This window comes from Clarias gariepinus, chromosome 18, assembly GCF_024256425.1.
Source record: "Clarias gariepinus isolate MV-2021 ecotype Netherlands chromosome 18, CGAR_prim_01v2, whole genome shotgun sequence".
In the NCBI taxonomy this organism is placed as follows: domain Eukaryota; kingdom Metazoa; phylum Chordata; class Actinopteri; order Siluriformes; family Clariidae; genus Clarias; species Clarias gariepinus.
This window is the reverse complement of record NC_071117.1, coordinates 28630001-28642679: the sequence shown is the minus strand read 5'-3', so window position 1 is coordinate 28642679 and position 12679 is coordinate 28630001. Positions and strand designations below refer to the sequence as shown.

The 12679-nt window shown below is 38.8% G+C and overlaps 1 protein-coding gene across 1 annotated transcript in view; it reads right to left on the bottom strand.

Annotated features, from left to right (window-relative positions):
* myo15ab (myosin XVAb) overlaps nucleotides 1-12679 on the bottom strand; it is a 45296-nt gene that overhangs the window by 4090 nt on the left and 28527 nt on the right. The window contains exons 39-62 of the mRNA XM_053476797.1: nucleotides 12639-12679; nucleotides 11742-11829; nucleotides 10787-10946; nucleotides 10475-10568; nucleotides 9430-9532; nucleotides 8953-9068; nucleotides 8434-8493; nucleotides 7435-7510; nucleotides 7224-7339; nucleotides 6226-6344; nucleotides 5145-5286; nucleotides 4874-4985; nucleotides 4721-4795; nucleotides 4515-4645; nucleotides 4268-4374; nucleotides 4098-4158; nucleotides 3795-3867; nucleotides 3094-3167; nucleotides 2534-2616; nucleotides 1416-1546; nucleotides 1222-1316; nucleotides 1043-1120; nucleotides 872-968; nucleotides 625-785 (exon numbers count right to left, since the gene is read on the bottom strand). The exon at nucleotides 12639-12679 is cut by the window's right edge and continues 253 nt beyond it. Of these exons, the coding sequence (XP_053332772.1) occupies nucleotides 625-785; nucleotides 872-968; nucleotides 1043-1120; nucleotides 1222-1316; nucleotides 1416-1546; nucleotides 2534-2616; nucleotides 3094-3167; nucleotides 3795-3867; nucleotides 4098-4158; nucleotides 4268-4374; nucleotides 4515-4645; nucleotides 4721-4795; nucleotides 4874-4985; nucleotides 5145-5286; nucleotides 6226-6344; nucleotides 7224-7339; nucleotides 7435-7510; nucleotides 8434-8493; nucleotides 8953-9068; nucleotides 9430-9532; nucleotides 10475-10568; nucleotides 10787-10946; nucleotides 11742-11829; nucleotides 12639-12679 (2393 nt within the window). The remainder of the gene's footprint in view (nucleotides 1-624; nucleotides 786-871; nucleotides 969-1042; nucleotides 1121-1221; nucleotides 1317-1415; nucleotides 1547-2533; nucleotides 2617-3093; nucleotides 3168-3794; nucleotides 3868-4097; nucleotides 4159-4267; nucleotides 4375-4514; nucleotides 4646-4720; nucleotides 4796-4873; nucleotides 4986-5144; nucleotides 5287-6225; nucleotides 6345-7223; nucleotides 7340-7434; nucleotides 7511-8433; nucleotides 8494-8952; nucleotides 9069-9429; nucleotides 9533-10474; nucleotides 10569-10786; nucleotides 10947-11741; nucleotides 11830-12638) is intronic.

Below are 12679 nucleotides of genomic sequence, written 5' to 3'. Positions count from 1 at the left end.
ACGAGCTCTAAGACCCAGCAGGGAAGACGATTACCCACAATTCCGAAGTTTTTACAAAACTTTGCTCGTCTTGCGGAACACTCGCAAACCATGTTACTCGCAATCTGAGGTTTTACTGTACTTAAATATTATAATTAATTCTTTTCATGTGACTAAGTACTTAAATATTATAATTAATTCTTTTCATGTGACTAAGTACTTAAATATTAGAATGAACCCAAGTCACATGACCAAGTACTTAAACCATGTGACTAAGTACGCCTTTTAGAAATGTGTAAAAAATATGTGCATTTTAAAACAAAACTACCAGAGAGATCTGTCATGACGTACAAACATCTAGCCGTTACAAGGATTATACATTTAAGATAAAATATGAACTGAATAGGGCTATGAGGCAATAACAGGACTATATTGGCTAGTTAAGTGTGTGTGTGTTTTTTATTTTTAATGAAAGGAAGCTTAGCTAATAAATAATTTCAGTATAGATAAATTAACTGACACTAGAGCTGTTGAGCAGTCCAGCTATGAAGCTTAGTGAAGCTAAGAAAAGAAGCTTATGTCTATTTCAGCCGCTCTTTACGCTGCTATAAACCATACGCCAGCTTAGCTGCAGACTTCTCGTACTTGGTTGTAGTGAACGGTGACGCTGAGCTCGTTGTCGAACTTGAGCGCCTGAGCCCAGATCACACGTCTGAACCAGAAGCTGTAGCTGCTGTCGATCATCTCGGCCTCCGTGCTGACGTCTAAGATGTATTCCCGCTTATTCAGCGGCCTCACGTTCTGACCTGTGACGCGTGAAAACGAAAACAGTCCGACTTACTTCAGTCATGTTGAAATTAAGCAAGAAACCTCGAGACGTCTGTGCTCGTACCTCTGTGTGTTACTATGAAAACCGTGTACTCGCTCATGGCTTCCAGCCGCTGCAACGCCAACTCGTAACACAACTCCTCGATGACGTCCAAAGCCACCTGCAAATACACACAATGTTTATTAATCAGAAATCGCAGAACTCGCTCGGGGAGAAGAGAGAAACAGGACGTACAGTGCAGGTTTTAATCTTTAGGTGGCGCTCAATTCCTCCAGAAAACAGGAAAAGTTGTCTTTTTGAGCTTCGCCCAGCCTGAAAGAATCACATCATTAGAAAATCTTTAGCGACATTGCATCAGCTAGCATCGTTAGTATTATAGTCAGTCATTGAGTGATACGTTTGTGTGTTCTGACCACTATGGCTTTGAGCTCCATGCTGCTGGGAAACACACTCCTCCCACCACACTGCAGCGTCTTCATCAGGTTCTGCTCACACGCTTTAGCAATGCCTGGGAATGAACCACGTGAAAACGTACACATAAAAAGCTTCCTCTCTGAAACCAAAGCTCCCATGGTGGTCGTATGAGCGTATATATGTTTGTTCGTACCTTGAAACGGAGACCCCGAGCCTGTGCATGCGTCCTGTAAGAATTTAAGCAGGAACGGACGGAAGATCTCGGAACACGGCGAGTATGCTGTGAGAATGTAGAGCAGACGCCAGCCTCTCTGACTGCTCTCTCTACACAACACACACACAGAGACAATTGTTTAATTAATAACGTAGTATTTGAGAATAGTCTGCACCTTTTTTTATACTTTAACATGTTTCATGCACTAGGGGGCGCTGTGAGTCATGTGAAATGTATATGAGTAGGTGACGTTCTATGTTTGCGTATTCCAGCTATGATACAGTGGCCCCTGGATCAAAAGCGGTAAAAAGCCAGTCGCAGTAAAACACTTGCAGCTTAGTGGTGCTGGGGCTTAAACCTGTAACATTCAGGTTATAAAATACCACTTGATCCAGCACATCCCAATACTTCTGCTTTGTTTAAATAATTTGTTTACATTCTGCTAGCTAGCTAGTTTAACATAAGCTTAGCTAAGTGATGCTACAGTGGCTAATAATAACCTATATGCTAAAGTGACTTTGCAGTTGATTAAACCCCGTCATCGTACCCTACTATACATCGTCCCGTGAATATAAACGCTCTGCAAGGACTCCAGCTAGCTGGTTAGCTAAAATGATGCATAGTAGACAGCTAGCGGTTTGACACCTGCGACGTAGCTGTCTCTGAAATCAGACCAACACCTTTAATTATGCATTATTTTATGGCTTAATATAATATAATTGTAACTGATGAGCTATGGTGACTAAAACCTTTTTTTTTTATAAGGCTGCAAACACAATTATTTCTGTTGAGCATTTTAACATGGGGCTTTATGGGGACTCACTCAGTTTTAGAGCCTAGTGGTCATTAGAGGAACTGCACATTTTAGCCCTTCTGTGTTAGACTCAGAGGTTGCCCTTTCATACTTTAAAACATTGATATAAAGTCCTGCATGTTAATTCTCCCATCATTCTTGCCTGACAATAATTAATAAGAAGTACCAAACGACTATTAAAAACAAAAAGATGATTTTTAGTCAATTATCACCACACAGCATCATTATTATTGACATTAATATTAACATTAATATAATATTAGCATTAAGTTCAGTGTCTTACGGTTTCGGGCTGGTGTTAGCAGTGATCTGTTTGAGTACTTGACAGTACGCTTCATCCCTCATCAGGCCGTGTTCGCTAATTAACTGTTAAATATAGACAAAAAAAATCATATTACACTTTTACGTCTCAACACGCAGAATCATAACGTCATCAGTAAGTCCAGAAAATAAAGATAAAGTGTTCATTTCGTATTACACCAGAACAATGTTAAACTCCTGAATCTGATTGGTCAGAAAGTTTGGGGCAAATCCCAGGTTTGTGAACGAGCGGAAAAGGTGTATGTGCATGCATCTTAAATGGGAGGGGAGTATTCGCTCTTCCCCGTCAATCACAAGAGCACCAGCCAATCATATGCATCTGTGAGATCATGCATGTAGAAGAGGGCGGATCGCGCTTTAAACAGTGCGTTAGCATGTCAGCCCTTCAACTCTACCTGCGTGTGATTAGGGAGCGCTGGCTGGAAGGCGGGAATTGAGAGACAAACTAATTTGGAGGGAAACATACTTTAAATATATTGACTTATACACTAAATACGGGGGATTGTGGTGTGTGATTGTTACCTTTAGAAAGGTGCAGAGGACAAAATGCTCAGATTGGCCTCGGAGTGGATGGTCACCCATGAACTTCATGATGGCTAAACACACACACACACACAACAAATAAATGAACATATAAACCTTTTAGAGAAATAATCAGCTTCCCTACGAGCTCTAAAATCTCTCCCTTGTTCATTCTCTCTACTGCTGTGTGTGTACAAGTCTGAACCTTTTCCCAGAGAACTTGGGGTACTAGGTGGGGTACACAAGCATGCACCCATGGACACACAGTTAGCATACTCGCCATGTCTTTGGGAGGAAACCGGAGTACCGCGAGCACACACACCCACCATAAAATCTGATCCAGACAAGCAACACAGTGTGGGATCAGTCCGAACTGTTCCCGTCGGGACGTCTAGCTATAACTTCAGTGGTTTAGTGTTTTGTAGCTCACATGCTTCACAACTCCACATGATAATTCAAACACACTTGGCTGGATTTTACACTCAACCAAATTTACGCTAAAATCTGTACCGCGGGTGCTAATTTTACAATGGTATATAAACTGTGATCACATTTCTTATGAACTTAAATAAGTCTTGAGTGTGTAAAGCTGCTTTGCGTCGATTTTTGTCGACTGTTTAAAGCACTATACAAATAAAACTGAACTGAATTGAATGATTTTTTTTGCATTATAAATAAAAACCCAGAGACGGATTTCTCACCCAGGAATGTTTCCGAGGCGACGCGGTTCATGTTCGGCTCTGTGAACTCGATCAGCGACTCCTGGATGGGGTTCTGAGGACAGGATGAGGTTTAGCAGTGTTGGTGTTAAACATGAACCTTTGATTCGAACCCAGGTCTATGGTCATGTGACCAAACAATTACGCACAACTGGTATGGCGACTCTCTTCATGTGTGTATAAGTATTGTTTTTTGTTTTTGTCACATGATATTCTTCAGCATGACTTCTGTTTATTACTGTACATGTGTGTGTGTGTGTGTGTGTGTGTGTGTGTACGCGCTACCTTGCTGAATCTGATCATTTCCGCAATGTCTCCGCCTCCTTTCTCTTTCTTGGATTTCTCACTAGCGACATGAAAAGACACGTAACTACATTAATGATGTCATTCAGACACAATCTCGTGTACTTGTGTAATATGTGTGTGTGTGTGTGTGTGTGTGTAACTGTTGAAACCTTTTGCCACCGCCCCACTGCCTGAAGTATTTGCGGGCAAATTCCACCATGGTGTACTGACCGTCCAGGAAGACGCTGGTGTCCACTTCAGAATCACCAAAATGATCCTAAAAGAAGACGAGACGCTTTTAGCACAGACCCTTCTGTACACTGTGTAAACATCATACGGTAAACAAAGAGATGATCATTTGACATTATATATATATATATTTGACCCTCATATGCAGCACCTGTTAAATTAAATCACCTGACTCTTTCTGGTCCTCATGTCTCCCTGCTTGTCCGAGGGCAGATTTAGGAAATCCGGAGCCGAAGCCGGAATGACGCAGTCCGCGGGGAACGCACCGCTGCGACTCATCACGGGCTCGAACCTCCAGCCTGGAACAATAACAAATTCACATTAAGTAGACAAAACAAATATGATGAAATAAATCCGATGTTTCCAGGTCGTACCGAAGTCCGTTGTGTCTCTGTTCACCTCCTCCAGGTAGACGACCTTCTTCTTCACCACACATCCGTAAAACTGACCTAAAGGGTGTACATGTAGCCTGTTTAACAGGACGGCGTGATTTATTTTATACATGTGTGTGAAACTCCGAGGCTCACCCTCCTCCAGACCGTCCATGGGCTGCAAGCGGATGATGTCTCCTTTATGGAGGCTGAGCAGGGCCAGATCTTCGGTGATGTAGTTCCTCTCGGCCACGGCGTACTCCGAGTCCTGCAGGGAGGAACACGCAGAGAGGGTGAGAGGTTCAGGGGGGGAAAGTGATTATTAAACAGAAATACTGTACAACGCGCTTCTGCTACATGAGTGGAAAAGCACGAGCTTTTTTAGTATAAAATCAATTTTTCAAATTCAGGTCCATAAGTGAAGAACCTCCTTCAGCTGAGAGATGAAGAGATCGACCATGTGCTTGATGTGTGGAGCTTTAGCAGAGAAAAGGATCAGCTTCTCGTTCAGCAAATTAAACTCCAGCATGTGGGGAGACGGGATGGTGACGAAGAGGATGTCGGCGTATCTGAAAGCAGAGATAAATAAGCCGGATGTGTTCTCCTCACCCTGATCATAACCAGGCAAATCTGTACACTAAATATAATCTTTACACTCATTAACGTTTTAAACGTTTGATGTTTAGTATTAAACCTGTCGATGACGGTTAAAGAGGTTTAAATTATTATTAATAGTACATGTCTGTCTGTAACCCTTTAATTAAAAAAAAAAAAAAAATTTACAAACGTTTGGTGGCTAAATATTAGGAAATTGTACAGAATGTACCGAGTTCACGGCAAAGTTTTGAATCTCCCTCATTTCATCTTATTACAGTCGATGGGAAAGAGAGGAGACAGAGAGGTTCAGGTTTACGCCTTGTTTACACTAAGTTGTCCTTCTTTGGTAATCGGAGAGTGAATCACAGATGAGAAATGGAAAAAGTAGATCAAAGGATAAAGATGAAGTTTTGTCTTAAAACCACTCCAGCGTATTAAAATTCACTTATACCACTTCAGCGCTGTTATTTCAGCCAAAGTGAAAATATGAACTAATCCCAGTCAAAATATTCACTTTATCTTTTCTAATTAATATCTATTGGTGCAGGTGTTTGTTTACATTGAGACAGTAGCGCATTAGTAGATTATTATAAAGTAGATTATTAAATCCCACACATAACTGTTCATAACATCACTTTTACTCCACATTTAGATTCACTGATGGTGCAGATTAAACTTCAGGTAGAGATCTAAGGACTGCAGGAGATTCAGTCAATTCTGTCCAGACAGTTTTGGATGATGCTGAGACAAAAGATGTCTGGACAGACATACAGACATAAAGCAAGTTCTGACACAATGTACAGACAAAACCTTTCTTAGATAGACAGATAGATACTTTATTGATCCTGAAAGGAATTCCAGAAATGTTCACTCCTGTAGATTAAACACAGAGTGTTATAGTGAACATGTACCTGTATGATCTCAGAACTCTGAAGTAGTCTGGAACCTTGGCGCTGCTGTGCACGGTTTTCAGTAGTTTGACTCCGGAGTGTGAGACGGCCAGCACCTGGACCCCTGTACCTACACTGCCCTGTGACACACACCGACAGAAACATGCGAGTCAGAGTCAGACAGGAAATAAAACGGAAACAACAGGGTTACATAATAAAGTCAAGTTTAGAACATCGGCACAAAGCTGATTATTTTTCCAATTATCCGAAAATAAACGTAATACTTATCATTCATTAATAATTTAACATTTATATTACCTAAGCTGTACAGGTCAACTTAATTCAGTGACTTTAAAATAAAGAGTCACTCTCTCTTAAAGATCTCGAAGATCAGGACACTTACAGTTCAGATCTCTGATACGTATGAAGGGCTAGAAAATGTTTCTGTAAGCGGGCATGTAAAAAAACATTTAATATGGAAGGAGTCTCCAGTGTCGGTGCTTTGTTACAGTCATTAGAGCCTAGTCTATACATGAATAAGCTTTTAAACTGTGTTTTTCTCCTTTGTTTTAAAAAATATATCTTTATCACAAACACACACAGTGTCAGTGCATACCAGACCAGCAGGTGGCGATATATCCCTAACCCATGTTGCCCTGTCGACCAATCAGAGCCTAAAAACAGTTAGCAAGGAGTACGTCACGCTTAACGTATCTTCACCCTTGAAGGTTTTTTCTATAAAGTCTGGTTTGAGTGACCTTTTTTGCGTGGACTAAATGCTTGTTTCGAGGACCCTTCTACAACATTAAATGTAATTCGAAAGGGATAAGAAAATAGAGTGTTGTCCTTAATATTATAATAAATAATCACTCCATCATCAACCCACACCAATACTGATTATTCTCCTAGAATTCCACGTCCCCAAAATGTTAATGTTTTAACTTAATAAATTAGTAATGAATGAAATCTCTTTTTGGTCGTGAAGTGTAATCTGTATCTCTACGGTATTTAGGACTCACCGATGCGGGGAAAAGACGCGAGAAGTAAATCTCCCACGAGTTTCGTGCCGCCGAGACCACGGCCTTCTTCACTCCTTCATCCTGAACATGTGTGTTCTGCTCTATCTGGTGCTGGGCTGTCACACACACACATGCGCTTCACATCAATATCAATATTACAGACGACACTCGGGCTAAAGCGTCCAAACGTTAGGATTTCAAGCTGACGTACTGAACAAGCCCTTCATCTTCAGACGCTCCTCTTTAGTGATGCGCACGCAGGCCTCGGAGAACATGTCACTGACGATCTGAGGGAGTGAAAAGGCAGGACACGTCTTAACCGAACGCAGAAGGGAAGAATCGTAGGTCCACACCTACTGTAATAACCAGGGCCATTTAAATCCCTGATGCACAAACATGCGGTGAATTATATAAACAAAACAAATAAAGAATATAAAGATCAAACTGCGTATTTGGGTTTTCGGATAAGTCAGGTATAATAAACGTTATTATCACTTTTTTAACCAAAATTTTTACCACCAACAGAATATGGGAATGACTTCGCAAAAATGTAGAATTTTCAAAATGAGCATATAGTTGTTGTTATTATTATTATTATTATTATTATTTGCTTCTAGAAACAACTGAAAACAACCATAAAAGCGTGTGATCATGTGTATATGTACTATTTCTTTGCCTGTGTGACCTATTTTTTTTTTTTTTTTTTTTGCTCAGTCATGTTTGTATAGTTGGTGTGCTGGATTAAGTGCTATTTGTTTTTTTAGTCTAATGAATAATAATCGTGAAAGCCTTTTTGTTTTCTAGGACTATTCGATACAGTATATGGCCAGTATATTAGACTCCTATTGTTTTGTTTTTTATTATTATTTTTATAACATCATTTAAAACATCAGCAAATACTTAACATTTCCTTCTTTTGGATTTAAAGCTCTTTTCTTTTTTTCTTTTTTTTTGGAAACCACCATGAAACCACATTTTATCCATATCTCAGAGGCATGAATTAAATGGAGGTGATTTTAATAATCTGAACATGTGTACTTTTCCCCACATAAAAATCAATGTCTTAACTGTTTTAATAAAAAGGTTTTTTCATGCTGAACCACCTGCAGCAGCAGAACTGCAGCCCATATCAGTTTATATGATTAAGGTTTGGTAAAAGTCCCTGATCAGTAATAACCAGACTACCTCTAGGGGGCAGTGTTGTTCTTACCTGCTTAAATATGATGTCCAACACAAGTGGGTGAGTCCAGTTGTCCTTGGGGTAAAACACCTAAAACAAGGGTTCAATTTTTTTATTTTTAATACTGTCACAATTTATTTTTTAAACAACACACAAAGACACGTTACATAGTCACTGTGCTGAAGTATTGATGAGTATTACTGTAAATATACTGGCTATATTATATTTACAATAAATAATAAAAGCATGTGCAACATTCTTCAGGAATAGTTATAGATGTTAAATGATTGTTACAAAATTGTGTCGTTGTTTCAACTGTAAAATCTCATTGATGATAAAAGAAACTTAAAAAAACACATTTTTTGTTGTATTTCATCTCATCAGATAATTCTGCAGGTAAGACGACCTTGATTGACACTCAATTTGGGTATAAACATAATAGAAAAAACAAGACTAATGATTTGCAGAAACATTTATTTCAGTTCAGCTAAACCAAATGTGTGTTAGTTTTAAAAGTTTTCAATAGTTGAAATAAACTAAAACTCGCACCTCTTTCCTGACGTAGAGCTTCCACGAGACGTTGGTGTACGTGTAGTATTCGTCCACGCTGCTGAGATGGAGCGATGTCTGGATGCTTTCTGATTCTACAGGCAGATCTCGGGACACTGCGTTCACACACATTCTGGTTTACTGTCCTTGTGGGGACATTTCACTGAGGTCATTGTTCATGTAGTTTATTAATGTCTAAAACGTTATCTGAAGGTTAGACTCGGTAAACAAAAGGAAAAAAGTTCTTTAATTATTGAGACAAAACTGCCAGATATTAATATGTTTGTCAGGACATTTGGTCCCCACTAAGATATAAAAGGATAAAAAACTCATTTTAACTCATTCACACAGAAAATAAGCCAGTTTGTTTTCAAACAGCCTCTACTGCGTGTCCGTTTTATTTTCATTCACTGATGTGACTTATTTTTATGTGGCTAATTTGATTTATCATCTTTTATGTGTAGTGTGTTTTGGTACCTGGTGGTATTTGTAGCGGTGGTTCTGGTGCTCTCTTTTTAGCGCTCGGTGTTGGTTTAAGGCCAGTTTTTCTAGATCCAGTTGCAGAAGCTGGAGCTCTTCTCTGCGATAAAGGGAAGTGACATCAATTTAAAACGTCTGCTCAGAGCACCGGCAGTAAACACGACAGGATGTACGCGTATTGGCTCGAGCTGTGAAGCATAGGTGGACTCGGTTTGATTCAGTACCACTTTTATTGATTATTGGATGATTTTTCTCTAGCAGCTGTATTTCTTGCAGCTATTAAAAACTACAAGAAGTATCCAATAAACACTGAAATGTTTAATAACTTCTGTTTGTGGTTGTTTAAACATCGCATCTCGCACTAAACGATAATCTTCTGCTCCACACTCCAGTCCAGCAGATGGCAGTATTGCACCACCCACACATAAACTCTGAATAAAAAAAAAGATTAGCATTTTCTCACTAAAAGCTGGAGTATATATTTCTTTACAAAGAATTTAAAGTTTGTAAGTTTCCCTCTATAATTAAAAAATGTAAATTAAATTCTTAATCAAAAACTCGATGAAAATACCTAAATGAATCAAAACGATGTACAAAAGTTCAATTAAATCGCACACCTCTAGCATTAGCTTTAGATCAATGCTAACAAAAGACGATCATGGACGATCATTTAGAGTCACCAGCCTCAGAAATCATCAATTAACAACCAGCACCTCAGATTAGAGCCGTTATGAAGCTTTACAGAGCAGAAGGAGCAGATATACATCTCAATATCAACTGTTCAGAGGAGATTATTGTGTGTTTGGGATAATAAACACCTTCAGCATTGTTTTATAGTGTAGAGAGAAATAAACATCAGGGACGAGCATGGAGGTGGAAAGTGATCCTAACCTTACACTCCACATGTAGGATTCTGATTGGCTGCCTGGTTGATCAATCACAGGCCAGAAGCATAAACATAATGACCTAGCAATGCGAATGTTTTGTCTATAAATACAGAAAGGTAAATCATTTCCAGAATCAGACAGAAAGAGTTTATTACCTGCGGAGGAGGAGGAATGTACGTCTGAGTCTTTAAAATGTGTAGGGCCTCATCGTGTGGGTTACCCTTCTTCGCAAAAACTTTGCCCTCCTTTCTGTATTGCAGCAATGGATACACAAACAAGGATGTAAGATTCAAAAACAGTTTATATTTTATAATTTTTTCAAAAATATAATTTTTGCAGTACGAGAAATCCTATGGAACTGAATAAGTGTAAGTAACGTAAGAAAACACACATGGTTTTGCTGTTACAGGTGATAAACCGAGAAAACGTTTAAGGTGTTATTGGTGTTAATGTGGACACTCACACACCTCCTGCTCTCCGGTTGCGGAGGCTCAGGCAGAGTTTGATAATGTTTAATGATGTCCTTTATGTTGTGGCTGGGAACGATATGCTCCGAGTTAGAGACGGAGTATTTCACCACCTCGGCATCAGGAGCAGATCGCATCGGACCCAAGACCGCGACTGGAGCTGCGAGAGAGACAGAACAGCTCATCAAAAGCCTGATAAAAGCGCTTAATTCTTTGATAAAATTGCAAACATGTATAAGGGTGATAGTCTAGTCTTTTTTATGTTCAATCTTTTTTTTTAAAAAACTATTTCTTGCTTAGAACATCACAAAAGGAAGTTTTTGCTTTTTCTGTTCTGCATATCTGCATGTCTGTCTAGTCGGATTATACCAGAGCATCACACAAAGACAGAATTTAATAAAACTTTTGCAGTATTTAGATATCTGCCTGAAGTTTAACCTGCACCATAAATTAAATCAGAATGTTGAACGGTTTTTGTGCCACATTATGTCTGAGCATTTAGCGTTTTTTTGGACAAATATAGTGCTTTTTCCCCGGAGGTAGGCGTGGCTATACCCGTCAATCAACAAATCCAATCAAGGCGATAGTTTGCTGTGTGTAAGCAGAGTATACAGGATCCACCTACAAATCCTCTAAACACAAACACAGAAGCACAACTCATCATGGTTTACTCTGAAAAAAAAAAAAAAAAAAGGACGTACACTATGGAAACTCTTTACCCGTCCATGACCGCTACTAACGCTCGTATTACATAATATATAACAACAAAGAAATAAGGCCATCTTCTTTTTTTTCAGTTTCCCTTGACATTGTTTTAGGTTTAAATGTGAGTGTTGATCGTCTAGACGTCACTGAATTTCCCCGTCTGTGACGAATTGATTCTTTTGAACCACACAAGTCATTTAAATACTGTGAGTCCAAAAAAAAGGACGTGACATGAGCACACATTACATACCATGTTTCTTAGCCGGCTTTTTGTCTATTATAACCTTCACCGGAGCGGGGTTCGGATTCTTCTCTACACTTTCTTTTAGGTCTTTATCCTGGAGATGAAGCGAGATTTAACATGTAGTTAAAAAAAACTCACAATCATCCATCAAGCTCAAGTACAGGAACTCAAGATTCAAGAATTCAAGAACTTCACTGAAAGTACAGCAAATACTTCATACCTTTACTTAACTACATTTCTGCATGGCGTTTCTTTACCTAACCACACGGGTGTGTAGTATTAAAAGTGGGAATATCGCCACCTGCTGACTATTTTGCATAAGCGTGACTTATTTTCCTTTTCCTATTTTAACTCAAGTGCACAACTAAATGCATATTTGTTTTTTGGTGTCTCCATTTTACTCAAGTACAGGATTTGTCTACTTACGTCTGATTATGTTCAATTCAATTCAATTCAATTTTATTTGTATAGCGCTTTTAGCAATTTTCATTGCCGCAAAGCAGCTTTACATAGTCAAAAGAATTATGACTATGTCTACTCGTATGAACAGTGGAAATGTTGAATGAGGACAAAATATAAAATATCTAAAGACAATCTTTTAATTTCAGAAGGTGGCGGTAATGCTAATTATGCTAATTAGTTGGAGTCTGTATGGTTCGCTAACCTATCTGTGTTAAAGGTTAACCAGTATATATTTTGCAATATAAAAACATCTAAAAAATTATGGGTTCTGCTTTAGGAATGCGTGAATATATTTCTGAAATGTTTTTATTGACTTTTTTTTTTTTAAACCTTCTGTAAATGGACTGTTGCTAGCTAGTCATGATCTTCTCAATCTTAAGCTACATTTTGTTGTTTGTAATCATTTTAAAGTAGAAAATAATAAAGATAAAATAAATAAACCTTTTCTGCCGTGTTCCTGGACGTCTGCGTGGTCTTTAGCT